This window comes from Brachyistius frenatus, unplaced genomic scaffold (assembly GCF_029030835.1).
Source record: "Brachyistius frenatus isolate BFR_SWC_R1_liver_20210118 unplaced genomic scaffold, ASM2903083v1 Contig_345, whole genome shotgun sequence".
In the NCBI taxonomy this organism is placed as follows: Eukaryota; Metazoa; Chordata; class Actinopteri; family Embiotocidae; genus Brachyistius; species Brachyistius frenatus.
The window spans coordinates 152,768-169,629 of record NW_027210944.1 but is presented as its reverse complement, the minus strand read 5'-3'; the positions used below and the strand labels follow the sequence as shown (position 1 = coordinate 169,629).

Here is a 16,862-nt window from a genome sequence, read left to right as displayed (position 1 = left end):
AGAAACATGTTCTCCCAACACCTTGGGGAGCGGGTGGGGAGGTGGGGGAGGAGGGGGAGGGAGGCAAAGCACGGAGGCTAACATTCATCAAGCTGTTGATTGGTGCTGGTCCTCCATTGTCCCCTTCTAACCCCGCATCATCGCTTACTTGTCTGTTTCCAGAGACTTAAATACATTGCATGAGAGAAAGAAATTCTGTCGGGGTAATCTGATGTTTTGGGGATTTTTTTTTTGTGTGTGTCTCTGGGGGGGTGGGGGGGTGGGGGGGTGGGAGGGTGGGGTTAAAGGAGGAAGGGAGTGGAGGAGGGAGGGGATTGGAGGAAATAATTACTACCCTATCAAACCAGGAGGAAGTCATTTGGCCGGTCAGGCTGCCCCAGTGGATATTAGCCTCTGAGTGAAACAACAACATCCCCACATCCGGCTCGCAGCGGAGGGTGAAGTGAAGCCGAGACATCCAGTCAGAATATCGGGATAATTACAGGCAGAAATATACACGTACACAACATGTGCGGCGTCAGGACGTGCCCGAACACAAGGCCTCTCGCAGACGAGCAAACAAAACAAAACACTCAGTTCATCCAAATTACAGAAAAAATAACTTCTTCTTTTTTTTTCTCTCTCTGGTCAGCTTCTGTTGTCCGGGTTTGAGAGATATGTGTGTGCGTGTGCGTGTGCGTGTGCGTGTGTGATTACCGCTGCAACGGAGGAGAAACAAATTGTGTTTACGTTGCTCACGGCATTGACAAATTACACCTAAATAAGCAGCTTTGTGTTTTTCCAGAAACAGTGCCCCTCTTCCCCTGAAAGAAACCACAGACCTCACCGCGAGCACTTTTCTTTGGAGCCGCTCTCGAGCAAAGAATCCCTCCCCCAGAAAGCGTTCACCCCGAGGTCTCGGGATTATCCCGGAGCAGCAGGGGTTCTGGAAAGAGATGAAAATCTCAGAGAGTCCAAATCTGTGTATACATTTATCACTTACCCTCGCCTCTAAGCCTACTTCACTTCTTTACAAAACACGTTCCCAAGCCGTGTTAATAATGTGTTTTCGGCGGAGGTGCCAGCAACTTTATCTGGTATAAAATCGGAGGTGTGTTTTGTGCAACGCGTTTTGGGTTGAAGAGGTGGTTTTACGATAGGACCCTGTTAACACACTTACTTTATGTGTCCATTACTCTGCACAAAGGCTACACTTTCTTCAGCGTGAAGGTGCAGTGAGTTTAATCTCACTGGACCCATGTTGCCGTAGTAAAACGACACCCCCCCCTCCTCCTCCCGCCCCCCTCCAGTATCTGTCTTGGACCCGTCCCAGTAAACTCAGTGTTGAGTTAACCTTCCTGCTTGGTTTGTCCCTGACACTCCGCAGCTTTGCAAACAAACACTTCATCTGTACCAGACCTTGTGTCTTTTGGGTCTGTCTCTTGAACGCGTACAATGAAGTCAACAAGTTGCTGGATGTCCCGGAGGTTGGCTGTAATGAGGGTATTGCTTATTTGTGCAATGCAAAATCCCTCCAAGCAAAGTGCTTGTGAAACATTTTCTAGCTGCAAGACAAGAATAAACTTGAACTCGGGTCGGACGGAGAGAAGAAGTCTCCAGCCTGTTGCACCACTATTGTACAATCCGTCTGCTATTAGTGTGTCATTAAAAAAGAAAAAAGAAACGAGGGACAAGCCAGCGCTTTTGAATTCTTACTAACTGAAGGTGACAGCGAAAACCTTCGCAATTCAGAAGCGGCTTCCAGCTCCGAAGTCCGTCGAGGCTTGTGGCCGGTCGGCGCGGTCGTCTTGGCATCCGACGTACGGCAAACACTCGCGGCTCGCTTTAGGAAGCGTAACCGCGGGAGACTGGGATGTGTGAACAGCTGAGAGTGAGGCAGTGTTTAGCCATAATGACTTGTCCTAATCACCTGGCATCCGTCCCCTCCGGGGGGAAAGTACCATGTGAAAACTTTACGCGCCGCCTCGTTCGAGTTTAAACCGCTCTTCAAAAACATATTATTCTGCAGGTTGTTGTTGTTGTTGTTTTTTGTCATACCCTGGCGAGGCTCAGGCCGGGTCATTCATCTGAATGTTTGTGAAGCTGAATTATATTTGACATTTATGCTCTGGCACAGAGCTCCGTCCGAAGACAACCTAATAGTGGACGTTAATGCCCGGTGAACTGGAGGGAAAGGTAATCCGGATTTTCCATCTGACAAGACATGGTCGGAGGGAGTAGGGAGTGGGTGTGAACCCCTATCATGCATGCTTGTGTGTGTGTGTGTGTGTGTGTGTGTGTGTGTGTGTGTGTGTGTGTGTGTGTGTGTGTGTGTGTGTGTGTGTGTGTGTGTGTGTGTGTGACCCTGGGAGAGATGAATATGTGTGTGTGTGTGTGCGTGCAGTCTACCCGCCTGCCCTCAGGAGCATTTTTTTGGCCAATAGCCTGACCAAAGCAACGCTGAACTGACTCCCACTGGACGAGCGCTGAGGGCCAGCTGGGGCTCTTTACTAATAAGGAAGTGGGACTTTATTCCTCCACCCCCACTCCCTGCTGACACACTCACACACGCTCGCACACAAACAGGCTTACAGTATGACTGCACCGTGGCAACGGGGTCTCGGGAGCATGAAACATGTCAGCAGCTGCATTCGTCACCACCCGGCTCCAGCAGCTATCGCTGGTATGCGAGAAACACGGCCGTGGGCCTAAAGGCTTTTCTCCAGATCACAAGGGCTTCAGACGGGGATCTTTTTCACGGCCATGTCGCACAGGTAGAGATCTTTAAAGGACCGCGTGGGTGTGTTCGCGGGGTTTTCGCTCCCCGACTTACTTAAATCAACCGTGCTTTACCCTCTCGGACCATTTTTGAATGCAGGCTGTTTTTTGTTTTACGCCAGCTCGTCCAGGAGGCAGTCACTGGTTCACGTGATCATTTCCTCATGACCAGAGCCCGAGTGCTGCTGGATACCAATACTGATATTATGGAGTAAAAAAAAAAAAAAATGCCAATATCGATATATGAGCCAATGAATATACGGGGTCTATAAATAAAACAAACGTGCAGGAAGCCTTCAAATGTGATTGTCAACCACTTTTGACACCAGTGACAAAGACATGTAATGGAGGCAAGCTATTTTATTGTACACACCGAACCATCAATGCACTGAAGCAGTAAATAAACGTCATTGGGAATTTAATGATCATAAATAACCATTAAAAAAACACAAAGAGAAATATTTCTAATCGACCCCGAGCATCTTTTCAATACCGATATATATTGGTGATCGGACAATAAAATCGGTCTTTACTTTACTTACAACTTGAAAATCAACCCTTTGAAGCATTCTTATTATTTCTGATGGAATTTGTCACCGTGAATATCAAGTCAACTTTACAGTGATGTCATTTTGACCATGTCACAGTGGACGCTAGATTTTGAAGTTGGATGCGAGAAGAGAAAGAGAAATTTAACTGTAGATATTTTATAACCGCCAGGCAAATGTGCAGCTACGCAAATCCTGTCACTTTTCAACAGCACGCAAAAATGTGTTAATATTGCAGCAGGAAGCTTTAATTTAAGAGTAGAACTGGCAATTATTTTTATTTTCTGCTAGTCCCTCAAAAGCGCAATTTATTAATTAATTATTTTTTATAAAAAAAAAAAAAAGAATTTAAGAAAATAGTGTAAAGTTCCCACCACTAAGTCAACACATTTGAATTGCTTGTTTCGTTTGCCGTTAGAGGAAACTTGGAAAAAACCCAGAAAATGATGGACATTTTAGGGGCTGTAAACCAGTTAGTTGGTGGGATTTTTGCTTGACAAATGATTACAAATTTGTTCTTCATTTGCAGCACAAGATCAAGGATCAGTGATAACACAGACTGGAACATTTGCTCCGTGAAACCCGGTTGACAATAACACACACACACAAAAAAAAAAAAACTAAAATACAGCCCACACATTCACGAGGAACCCAGTCACCTTCCACATTCTCAAACACGGCTTGTTTACCTATCTCACATTATGCGCCGGGCCCGAGTTATTGGCTGTAACACATTAAGCCCGCAAATCACTAAACCTGCTCCTAATCCGCGCAGACATGTTCAATGATCAACTCAGTCTTTAACCTTGGTGTCTCAGCCAGAACAAATAGGGTGATCTGGAAGTATGCGTCGCATCAGTTTGGCCAAGCGGCTGGAGAGCGCATCGATTCCCTCATCCCTGATTGAACGCGCAATGGGGCATTAGCTAGGCCAGCCGTGCCCCTTCAAATAAAAGAAAATAAAAAAAAGTAAATAAATTTAAAAAAAGGCACCGTTTTCTGAGCAGGGAACAGTTTCAAACCGGCCCGTCTTCCTTCCCTGCAACAGTCTGTCTATCTCGTTCTTTCTCTCAAGGCCATGTTTGGTTTATTAATTGTTTATTGTTCCAGAGTCCCGTCCCGTCCCAAGTTACCACGGCCTCCACGAGATGTCTATTTTAGGTGATACATCTGGAGGGAGGGTGGTGACCTTTCTCTTTGGTCTGCTGGTGTGTGTGTGTGTGTGTGTGTGTGTGTGTGTGTGTGTGTGTGTGTGTGTGTGTGTGTGTGTGTGTGTGTGTGTGTGTGTGTGTGTGTGTGTGTGGTGGTCGTGGGAGATATGGTTGTTAGGCAGAAGCTTAACATAAGTACTTAAGACATCCTGTGTCACAGCCAAGCTTTCAAGCTTGAAAAGATTTGGTCAAAAAAAAAAGAAGCGGTCATTTTAAAGGAGCAGTCCGCTGAAGTCAAAATCAGTTCACTAATCAGAGGGAGAACTCACACATCCTGACAAAACAGTCGAACAAGGTCTTCTGCGAGTCTGAAGGAGCTCTGTGAAGACCATTTCTGTAGAGAGACTTCGCTTGAGTAACCTAAGCCTGCCTTAATGACAGAGATAAGAGAGGACCGAGGGAAAAAACAAAACAACCAAAAAAAAAACCGCTTTGCATTTGGGCGTGTAAGCTTCCTGTTTTTGGAACTTGCCCAATATTAGCGGAGGAAAGTCCAGATGTTTCGGTTCTTTTGAGTCTATTCGAGTTTATGGAGTGCCATTAGTAAATAGCTGGAGCGTTCCCATCCTCAAGGCACCGCCGAACAACAGAACCGTACAGTGTTATAGAGAGGAACCCAACAATTTAACAATTGAAGGGGGGGGGGGGGAACTCCCCTTTTAACAGGAAAATAAAACCTCCAACAGTGAAAGAATAACTCCCTTGTGCAGTTGGCGGCCATCTGCCTCGACCGGATGTGGAGAGAAAAGAACCGCATCGAGATACAAGAGGCAAGACTGTCCTCTGCTGACGTCACAGCTGTTCTTTAGCTTTAAATCATCTCTAAATGTGAGCGTCCTTGAATAAAGTACCCGACTCTTATACCCCTTTAAGACTATCACCGCATGATAACTCAAATATGGCGTGTGCCGTACAGTGGTCGGGTGCAACAACAGAAACGCCGGACGATCCAATGCAACAGAACTGGAATTTAAAGTTGGACCGGCGCCTCTAAAGCGTCCCCTCCGTGTCCTCAGGTTCCTGATGTGTGATGGTGGCCGCGGCCGGCTGTGACGGGCGTTGCTGACTGGCTCTCGTGTCCCGTCGGAAACCAGGAGGACCGACCCGACTCCGGCTCTCGGAGCAGCGCACCGTCGGTGAGTTTAACGGGTTCGGGGCTCCCCGGGCGAGGGTCTCGCCTCGGGCCCGCCGCGCCAGCGTCGTCTCCCCCCCCCCCCCCCCGTGGTCTCTCGTCCGCGTCCGATTTGAAAAGTGTAGATTTGCAGAAACAGGTGTGAAAGTCCCTTTTTATATATATATATTTTATTATTATTTTTTATTTATTTAAAGGAGACAGTGTCACACTGCCGAAGACATCTGCTGGAATGAACATGACCTCAACAGGCATATTGACACGGTGTCAACTTTCATCTGTGTGTGTTTGAGCTTTTTGCTCAACTGAAAATGTTTTAAAAACAAACACCAGAAACGCAGTAGTTGATATTTGTGATATGAAAGCGTGTGTGTGTGTGTGTGTGTGTGTGTGTGTGTGTGTGTGTGTGTGTGTGTGTGTGTGTGTGTGTGTGTGTGTGTGTGTGTGTGTGTGTGTGTGTGTGTGTGTGTGTGATTTTTATGGGTGTAAGAATATGTCGTGCAACAGTTCCACGTGATCCGCTGTGTTGTCATTAGTGTACAAGGTTCAGGTGTGGTAACCATGGCAACCTCACTGCTTTCTTCTTCTTTTTTTTTGTGTGTTGCTTTTTTTTCCTCCCTCTCTCTCTCTCTCTCTCTCTCTCTCTCTCTCTCTCTCTCAGGCAGCAGCATCCTCATGGGCCTCAGGACATACTGGACCCCCCCCCCCTCCCCGCCCCCCAGCCTCCATCACACATCGAGCCCCCCCCTCCCCTCCTCCTCCTCCACCTCTCCCCAAAATGTCCCTCTTTTTTTTTATTATTATTATTTCTTCTTTTTTTTTTATACTGTTACATACTCCAGATTTTACGGGCAGCGCTTTGGCAACACCTCCTTCCTCTTTGACGGCTCCGCGAAAGGTACCGGTACCGTCGCCGAACGCGCCGCCTCCGTTCGCCCCGTCCGAACGTTATCGGGTCCCCCCGTCTTTTGCACTTCGGGGGCGCGCGAGGGGCAAAAGACGGGGGGGGTCCCGCCGAAAGGAGCGCGAGCGCGTGTTATGCAGCCACTTAGCAAGGCCAGACGTACGGAAGTGTGGCCAAAGTGCTTCTGGGTAATGTAGTTATATGACTATAATTATTACTATTCTGTATATCATTCATATTAATGTTATTATGATTATTAAATACATGTTGAAGCATGACTTTGCAAAAAAAAAAAGAGAAAAAAAAAACAACCCCGATGCTGTACATTTTTAGATATTTTAAAGAAATACAAAAAAGGTATTTTTGTAATCGAGACGACGTTTGAAATGGTTTTGTTTCGACTGGTTTCTGTTGTGCTAAAAGTGTGTGAGGATCTTTCATACTGTTCTTTTCTTTGCCCTTTTTATGTTGGTTTTTTTTGTGCTGTTATAAAAAATAAAAATAAGCGGCTCGCTCGTGCGACGAAAGCTCAACGCGGAAGCCCTTCTTGTCCGGTCGGCCGTGCGGCGACGCGAACGCCGAGTGGCGGGACACGCCCGGTCCCAGCTCTCGTCGGGTTTTTTTTTTGTGTTTTTTTTGCATTTTGAGGTAATCGGATGTGTTAGAAAGAGGCATCGACAGGAATAAGCCATCGCCGGTGAAGGTAGAGCGACCCCAGAGACACGAGGCAAACCCAGCTCCGCTATAATTAGGACTTTTTTTTTTTTTTTTTTTTGCTCCTTCGCCGCGTAGCGGGAGGACAGCAGCACAGTATAGAGAAACAAAAGACCAAAGGCATTTTTTTTTTTTTTTACACACTGGAGAGCAATCTAGGCTGGTGGAATTATTCCATTTTTGACTGCTTTGTAGTCCTCAGTCTGATTTCTTATGAAGTATGACATTATTATTTTTTTTTGCTGCATGTCCCTTTTTGGTGTCACTCCAAAGAGCCACTCTGCATCCAAAAAGGATATTCACTTAAAGCAATTTGTCTCTTTTGTCTATTTTTAGGGAGCCGATGTGATTCAACCTGCTTTTTGTAAAGTTTGAATTTTACATAGCGATGATTGGAGTGTTGGAAACTAAAAAAAAACAAAAAAAAAACAACAAAAATAATCTTTTGTAATCTTGTGTCTTTCTGGGCCTGCAATAACGTCTCCGCCGTGTGACATGTCACCGACTGATCGCATTTCGGTGACATTTTGACGCCGAAATTCTCCTTCATGTCGCGTTTGTGCGCGAACAGACGCCTGATTCTTTTTTTTTCTTTTCTGATGAGGCTAAGTCACATTTCACCGTGATGTGACAATCAAAACAAAAAACAAAACAAAAAAACTGAGATACTGTAAGAAAAACAATGTTCCCTGTAATGTTTAGCCCAGCTGTGGACTGGTTGAATCGTATACAGTAGTCGGTGTTTGTAACGAATAATGATAATATGCATCATATATATCATATCAACTGATTTTCTGAAGCGTTTTTTTTTGTTTTGTTGCTTTTACCGACATTTTTTTAAGCCGAGTGCGGCACCAGATTTATTAGAACAAGTATTTATAAAAATGTGTGCGCGTGTGTTTTTATGGGTATTGTCTTTTTAAAGTTCCTAGAAGATGCCCATCATATAATTCATTGTAAGTATTATTGTTTAATTGTTATATTCATTTGGTTAATTTTCTAGAACTTCTTTTTTTTTTTTTTTTTTTTTTTGGTTCGTATCGGTCCGATTGGAACAAACTGTACGTGATGTGTGAATACTGTTTTACCTACATAATTCACTGTGAAATCCAGAGGAAGAAAAAAAACAAAACAAAACAAACAAAAAAAAATGCTCTTTGGAACGAATGGATCTTTTTGTGTTTTGCCAGCAGTATGGTACAGAAGTTCCTGGAAATTTATCTGATGATCCCTCCTTTTGTCAATGAAAAATATTCCTTTAACTTGTTTCAGTATAACGTGTGTGTAGCTTTGTGTGTGTGTGTGTGTGTGTGTGTGTGTGTGTGTGTGTGTGTGTGTGTGTGTGTGTGTGTGTGTGTGTGTGTGTGTGTGTGTGTGTGTGTGTGTGTGTGTGTGTGTGTGTGTGTGTGTGTGTGTGTTTCTGTGCATGTTCACGGCATGTGTGTGTTCTTCTTTTTCTTTTTCTCAATGCATACAGTACTGTTGATATTTATGTACTTCGGCCGCTGTAAGGAGAAACTGTATTTCCGTGATTTGCAGGGGTTTGTTTGTTTGAAACACAAAAGAAAAAAAAAAAAAAAAAGGTGATCAAAATGAGAAGTTTTTATGAAAATGTTAAAATGAAGACATTTCAGGCCATCTGCCATTAAAGATTGACATTATCCCCGCTGTCATGACATGTTTATTTTCTGAATGTTTCTTAACCAGATGAAGAATATTTGAAATACGGGCCCCCCCCCCCTCAAAATCAAAATATTACAGATGAAATAGAAATAAATTAAGTTTCACAGCCTCACAATTATATTTAACCTCCAGTCAGTTACTAAAAAAAAAAAGTGTGCGAGAGAGATGTCCACGGAGCCGCTGAGCTGCTGTTGTGCTATCGCGTTTCTGCCGAGTCTTTTTCGCTTTTACTCGAACGTGACGTCACGACGGCAAACTCAATAGTTCCTCCGTTTTAGGGCGACGCGCACCGACGGCGACGCGCCGGCGGGAAGAACAGTCGGTCGCCCCGGAGGTTCCCGAAATACGCTTCGTCTTGCAACGTGAACCGCAAAAATGAATAGCGTTTTACAAATGTGGTGTGGAAAATGCAAAAGAAAATGAAACGCTTTGGGAAGTTCGGAAACGGCCAAGTAACCCTGCGTCGGCTAATGCGAGGCTTAAAGCGGCTTTCCCTCCTGAGCGGTGTCGCTGTGGGCCTTCGTATTAAAGAGAATTAAGACTGGATATGGTCATTATTCCTGCACTTACAGAAGTTGCCTTTTTATACCCACATAAAAAATTTTTTTTTTTAAAATCCACCTGCATGCAGCTCCCATTTCCTCTCTCTCTCTCTCTCTCTCACACTTGTCATTGGATAACACCTCTCTTCCTCCCCCCCCCCCCTCCTCTCCTTCCTCCCCCTCCTCTCCTTCCCACTCGATCCCAGGAGAGCGTCGAAACACGGTGTGGGATCCTATAAAGTGGTTTGTGTGCCGGGGGAGCTGCAGACCTCTCGCTGCCCTCTGTAAGAATAGCCCGTCCAACCCGGAGGGGGTGGGGGGAGAGGGGGGGGGGACCGGCTACTCCTGAGACAAGAGGCCAAAGCCAATTTATTTCATCCGTTCGCTGTCTCCGCTCTCCTCCGTCTGCTCGGTCACACCAGGTGGCACACAGCAGCTTCTCACATGACATGCAACTCGTCCTCGCCCGGGGGTGGGGGGTGGGGGTGGGGTGGTGGTGGTGGGAGGGGTGGTGGTGTTCATGCAGGGTGTCAGAGCAGAGTGTGTTTGTGTGTGTGTGTGTGTGTGTGCAAGTGTGCATATTCATCTGGGTGCATGCATGCATACACCCAACTGGCAACACTTGGTAATGGTGTTACTCCCTTTGACAAGTCCATTAAAGAGGTGTTTTCTGTCCCCCCCGCCTCTCGCTCGTCCTCGTCCTCGTCCTCCTCCTCCAGCGGCAGAATGTCCTCTCGCTGAGCAGCGTCTGGCAAACAGTCGAAACCGGAGTTCAATTTCCAAAACCCGCTGCCTTGGATTCCATCCGCTGCTTGGGACAATCGGTCCCTTCGGTTTGCCTTCTTTCCTCCACCAAACTACGTCACCCGGGGGGTTTTCTTGCGGTGAAATTATTGACAAAACATCACGAAGAGCGTCTAAAAGATTCACGGTGTTCTTCGTGTATTTAAAACATTAGTTCCTTGAAGGTTTTGTCATTTAAAAAAAAAAATGTTTTTTTGTTTTTTTAGCAAGTAGACCTAAATTTCATCAGAGCACCCCTTGAAATAATAATTATCATTATTACCAATTATTATTATTATTATTATCATTATCATTTTTTTTAGAGAAATGCAAGTTACTAAGATGGTCATTAGATTAAAACTGAAGTTATCATGTCTGCTGTTTAAAAGGCCTATAAAAAGGCCTACACACACACACATAGCTTCCAGCAGGTGGCGGTGTGCACCGTTAGTGTCGGTAGTCTGCCAGTAACCAACGAAGAAGAGATGGAGAAGAAAACACGGGTATGTTTAAACGTTAGTAGATGATAGTCGTGGAAAAATAACACTTAAAACGGGAACATTCAAGTAAACAAAACGAGAAAGGGAAAAAAAAGGCAGGAAATATAGCAACAGACATTTTTTTGGCTTTTCAATTCTATCCATTGACTTCAGTGAGTTTAGGTCGTTGGCAAAGTTAAGAGATAAATGACGTCATCGCCCACATCAACTCACTATTAAGTTACAGTAAGATATGGATCAATTTAAGTATTAGTTCTGATTTTTCTTGGAATATTTGCCACCCCCCCTCCCCTGTGTTTATTTAATGGCGGCTGGCAGGCAGCTTTCAGGCGCATTACCGCCACCTTCTGATGGGAGTGATGCATTACAAGCAGGCGGCAGTAAAAAAAAAAAAAAGGGGTAAGAAATAAGGAAGAACGAAAGTCACATGCACTAATCGATTTTGAAGATTCAAATCTGTAGTTCACACGTCACTTTGTGCTAACCGTTCCCACTCTTGCCTTCTGTCTCACTTATCGAGGTGGGCAAACTTTTTAAATAAGAGAGTTTTCAAAAAGCAATCGACAAAAAAAAAAAAAATCCTTTTCAATCTGCCTTTAAGGAAACTGACCGTCCACCTGGTGCGACCGGCTTCTTCTCACCGCTCACGTGAAGTTGGGAGTGAAAAGGACGACTCGGTTCCCTTCATTCGTACCGAAGAGGCGTTGAAGATGACTGGATTTCTGTCACCCTCTGCTCTCTCCTGTCTAAAACAAAAATAGCTGGCCAATAAAAAAAAAAAAGAAAATACCCCAAAATACGTATAGATAATCAGAAAAAAATACTTTATTCTTCCGTTGTTCCCCGTGAATAATCATGCAAACCCCCTCCCCCCCTTCCCCCCTGCTGATACGGTATTCGGCACTGACTAACTCCTGAGTCATCATCCGGGAGGATGCGTCTGTCTGCAGAGGCCTGCACAGTCATCGTCTGGGCAGCGATTGGCCAAAACGGGACCGCGTCTTCTTGGAAACGTTGCCCAACCAAAAGCCGCGACACTCCCCGCCGCGCTCGTCCGTGTCTTTTGTGATCGTTACTCCTTCAGATAAGCCGACGCCTTCGGAGTGAGTCAGTGAATTTGATTTCACAGCTGGTAGGGCAGAAGAGGAGAGAGTGGGAGAGGGAGGGAGGGATGGGAGGGAGGGATGGGGGGGGGCGAGGAGTGGCTTTTTCTTCCTGCGCTGTCCTCTCCGTGTTCCCTTTGTCCCCACGCTCTCTTGTCTTCCCCCCCCCCCCCGTCTACCTCGTCTTACTTTTCCCCCCCTCATCCTTCTCTGGTCTCATCCACAGCTTGCAGCTTCCTTGGGTGGGCCCTCTCCCCACCCCGTGCCCCCCCCCCCCCCCCCCCCCCTCAGCGCCCTCCTGTCTCACAGCAATCAAAACACCGAGGGCTCACTCTCCCACGACTTTTCTGTTTCTCACTGATTTCATGCTCCTGCAGCCTTCTCCGCCAGATCTCCAGATAAGTACATATTATTTTAATAATTTGAGTTGAGATCCGATAATTATATCGGTGCGCGTGCGCGCGGGCGTGTTTCTTTTTGTTGTGAAAATAGGGTGCGTGTCATACGATAACTCGACTCGAGGATGACATCATAGACCAACTGAGGACCTTTTCTCCCAGGAAGTAAAGAGCTCCACAGCGCTTCCCGATGGTTGCACAGTGACATTACAGCATTCATTTTACAGTAGACTCCCATAATCAGCGCTGGATGAACAAAACGCGTTCTTTACGACAGCAAAAAGTCGCAATACGACAGTGCCGATAGTTACGTTTCATTATATGCCGCTGCTTTTAAGTTTAATATCTAAATCTGAGCTATTTCATATATTGCTGGCCCTTAAATCTGTTACAATCCATGATATTTTACTGACTGATCATCCCGTTTGTACGCGAGTATCAGCGGGATAGATGTGTCTCACGATGTCGCCGATTTTAAAAATGCGAAAGCATGAAGAATCACTTTGGACCGCGCATCTGAACACAAAGGACGGAGGCCCGCCAAGCCCTCCTTTTTCCCTCGCTCGAAAATCTGTTCAGCCTCCCAGCGTCTGAAGGGTCTCGCGGGACGTCCCCTCCCCGCGGCGGGTTCGGGGGGAAAACCGGTGTTCAAAGCAGCCCTGCCTCCGCCCAGATTAGCCTCGTGCGCGGCAAGCTTTTACCTCCATGAAAGAGGGTGCCACTCAGGACTCGGCGGGGAGCCGCGGCCGATCGATGTCCGTGGCGGTCCAGATTTGGGCGGGCGGGGCGTCCGTCGGGACGACGGTACGCTTTCTGGTTGTTGGTTATCGGTCGCGCATCGAGTCGGCTTGTTCACGTCTCGCGTGGTCGAGCTCGGGAACGATCAGTCCGTCGCTGCAATCGTGTCGTGACGATAAAACTTTACCCGGATTAAGTTTTTGCATTCGATCTGAAGCAATTTTATTTGAATAACCGACGGTTCGTAAATATTTGTTCCTACTGGCAGGAATAGTCGTCCATACTATTTCCCAACCCACATGCAGCATGAAAGACGCTCGGATCGCCGTGGTGACTTCACTATGTAGAAGACAGCTTGGACCTCTGGAGAACAGAGCTGCTATTAATACTACAGCAAATCAGTAACTGGTTCACATGTAACATTACTGACCCCAGTTATTGCTTTAAATACAACTATATTTTAATTATGAAGCCACTTCATCAGGCTTTAGCTGTATCTTTTGACCTAAAGTGTTTTGCTGCTAATCCAAAAGAGTTTTTTTTATAATATTTGACATAATATTTTCCGTGGCTGTAAGATTGCGCCTTTCATTTTGTGCCTAATTAACGCAACTATGAAGTCAACTTGTTACATCTTTAAAGTGAGCATCTGAATATTCATTACTTTATTTGAATAACCTTTTATATGTATATTTATTTGGTACTGGCAGGATTAGTCTTTTATAATATTTCACATTCACAGCATGACGGATACTAACGTCGCCATAGTGACTCCCCTATGAAAGAAGGCAGCTTGGATCCTCCAGACTTACTATTAGTACTCTTCCAGCACATCGTGAGCAGTAACTGGTTCACATGTAACATCGCTGACTTCAATCATGCAGCATCAGGCTGCAGCTTTATCTCTTCTTTTTTTGACCTGAAGGGTTTTGCACCCCCCCCCCTCCAATACAAAAGAGTTTCTAAAACATTTTACATAATACTGTCAGTGGCTGACATTTGTGCAACTCTGATTTAAAATGCAGGCACACGTTGCCCTCTTGTGGTCAGAGAGGATCATTGCAGACCAACTCGTATTCTCCACCCACCCTCCACCCTCCACCCTCCTGACTGAAAGGATTTTCCCCTCTTGAATGAATTGCATTGTTTGCTATATTTCTACAGGCCCATCACGGGGTGAATTTCCCCGGGGTGATCTGAAGATAGATCTCAAGGTTCGGCACATGACGGCAGAACTCCGTGAGGTCACCGCCGCAGCGGAGGCCGAAATGTTGCAAGCGCCATTATGATCTTACGACGCTCATAAAAAGTCACCGACCAGCGGCGACCTTTGTGCTCCATCGTGATGACATAACGGGCAGCGTGACATGCAGGTGTAAAGTCTGATTCATTTATATTTAATGCAATGCATTTAATAACACCGACATTAGACTTGAGTGACACGTGAAAGTTTGTTTTATGATTTATTTGTTTATTTAAAAGATTGTACAGCAGAACCACTGGGTGCAAATTGTACGTATTTCCCGGCTTTTTAAAAACGCTTATCAACATCTAATATGTTTCATGTTGCGAGGGATCATTACTTTTGCTGCTTCAGTCTGTGACTGCTGGTGTTTTGAGGCAGTTAACGGTGCGTGGAAGTCAAGTTTCTGTGATTGAGACATGTTTCATGGATTTATTCACCCAAATTACAGGAAACAGCGTCTCACTGACTTGTAGTTATATCCAAACATGATCGTGTTAGACCACATTTCCCTCATTTTCATCTTTCGAAATCAGAATTTAATGGACTTTTGTTGGTGTTGCTCACAACATTTAAAATGACATAAAAACAAAAACAAAAATTCAGCAGTGACGTCTGTTCTGGGTGGGAAGTTGAATTTTATTTGTAATGACATTCTTCAATGCAGGAAAAAAAAAATTCAAAGGAAATTCCAGTCACCCTTATTGTATTCGGGTGCTAATAGAGTCAGATGAATATCTCAAAACCAAATAAAATTGTTTGAAAGGCCACATGTCAGTAGAGGGAAGTGAGAAAATATACTTATTGTAATCCGGGTGAAAAGTCCCGTTTTAAATAGTCTTTGGTTGTCATGGTGATGCCCCCCCCCCCACACACACACACACACACACACTCCAACTATTTGTATTTACTTGACTTCCCGGCTCCACATACTAGAATCAGCTGTTAGTTTTCCCAAGTATATAAAGAGGATGGTTCACAGATTGGTTTGATCTTGTTTTCCTTCTTTTATTTTGAAAAGACAAACTCAACTCAATTCAATACAGCTGTAGTGTCACAATGTTTCTGTAAACTATTAAAATGACAACCTTGTGATGTATGTGTCATCAAGCGTCTTTAGGATACGCTCGACTCGGCCATGTCCCATCATTAGAAAAACAAAAATCCGTATTGTGTCATCTATACAAAAGTAACATCTGAAGTCAAGTATCCAGGTCACTGCTTCTTGAAAATCCTCTTCGCATCCACCCCTTCGTAGTTGTAACTCTGCAGGGGAGAGACAGAAGGGCGGGACCGGTTCGCGGAGACTTTTATTTACACAAATCTGCAGTGATTAACATTTTTTTTTGCATTGATGAGAGACATCTGGACCGACTGACCTGCACGAGCTCTCCGCCCACCACGGCCCTCGTGGCGGTCAGGACCTTGCCGTTGTCCTTCCTGTTGAATTTGCCTTTCAGCACGTCACCCTCCATCTCCCACGAGCCCTGGGCGCAAAAAAAAACAAAAAACAAACAATACAGCTGGTCTGAAGCACATTTGTGTACATTTGCCGTACGCGCTCCAGCTCTGCGAGTAATTATTCTCTGGAGTTGTTCCATCGCTTTCAGCTGCAGCTTCAGTTGGCCACGGTGTCCGCTTTTCCTACGAACGGCGAACCCGTCAATCTTTCCCCTCACGCAAACTATTTACGAAAGGAGCGCCCGAACCGACTTCTGCTGCTTCAGAAACGCGGTGAGTCACTTCGAGGCACTCACGGAGACTTCAGTGCCGTCAGCCAGGCTGTATTCGAACTGGACTCCCAGGGTGAAGTTGATGTCTGTGGTGCGGAAGGTGCTGGACTCTTTGATGTGGAACTTGTCTCCGGTCTGCTCGAAGGTGACCTTCAGGTTGTCGTGCTCGGCCAGCTTGCGTTTCACCATGTTGATGTCTTTTGTAAACAACAAAACCAACAGAAACGTGTTGCAGGATTTTGTTTTATTTTTATTTGTGTGCATTTATTGGATGATATTAAAACACTCGACTACAAAGTAAATTTGCAATTGATCTAAAAGTCTCCCGAGTATTACACCGGGACCAAAGAAGAATGCTGCTGCTGCGGCTGAATTAAACCTCCCCGTCAAACTGTGTGTAAACGCCTTGACACGACGGTGCCCTCCATAAACCAGCTGATAAGGCCAGAGCATTGGAAAAGAAAACACGGCGTGACTCGAGTCACCCATTAACGGAGGGACTCGCGTGCTCTCTCTCACACTCACCCATCTTCTCCATGAACTTGTCATAGTTGTCGTTGCGGTCGACCTTCCAGGTTCCGTTAAACGTCATGGCTCGTCGGGTCGGAGGCGGCTGCCGGTGAAGCTCTCTGACAAAGACCGTGAGATTGTCGAATGCCCACCGGCCTCCTGCATTTATACGCACCCTTGCCCCGTCACTATCACCCCCCCCCCCTCCCTCCTCCTCCTTGAGTTTGAAAGATGTTATTCTTTATCTCGCTGATTATCTGTCTGCTGATGTGGACATTTGAAGAGTGTGCCAAGCGTAGGGCGATTGCCGCACGACCTCGAGGATACGCTGATAAATAACCGCGGGTCTGCGACTCCCCTTTG

The 16,862-nt window shown here is 45.6% G+C and overlaps 2 protein-coding genes across 8 annotated transcripts in view; one reads left to right on the top strand and one right to left on the bottom strand.

Moving 5' to 3' along the window:
- Positions 1–8,927, top strand: part of LOC138636025 (RNA-binding protein with multiple splicing-like) — a 35,800-nt gene extending 26,873 nt beyond the window's left edge. For 6 of the 7 annotated variants that reach the window (XM_069723819.1, XM_069723818.1, XM_069723816.1 and 3 more), the window contains 2 exons: positions 5,533–5,652; positions 6,310–8,927. In XM_069723819.1, coding sequence (XP_069579920.1) covers positions 5,533–5,569 — 37 coding nt within the window. In that variant the 3' untranslated portion in view covers positions 5,570–5,652; positions 6,310–8,927. The remainder of the gene's footprint in view (positions 1–5,532; positions 5,653–6,309) is intronic. The other variant, XM_069723813.1, reaches the window with a different exon arrangement.
- A 6,204-nt stretch (positions 8,928–15,131) lies between these two features.
- On the bottom strand, positions 15,132–16,644 carry LOC138636014 (fatty acid-binding protein, intestinal-like). The gene is made up of 4 exons (XM_069723792.1): positions 16,515–16,644; positions 16,014–16,186; positions 15,636–15,743; positions 15,132–15,522 (listed from the first exon to the last, which is right to left on the bottom strand). The coding sequence occupies exons 1-4, from the start codon at positions 16,579–16,581 to the stop codon at positions 15,472–15,474; spliced, it is 399 nt and encodes a 132-aa protein (XP_069579893.1). The 5' UTR covers positions 16,582–16,644; the 3' UTR covers positions 15,132–15,471.
- Positions 16,645–16,862: the final 218 nt, after the last annotated feature.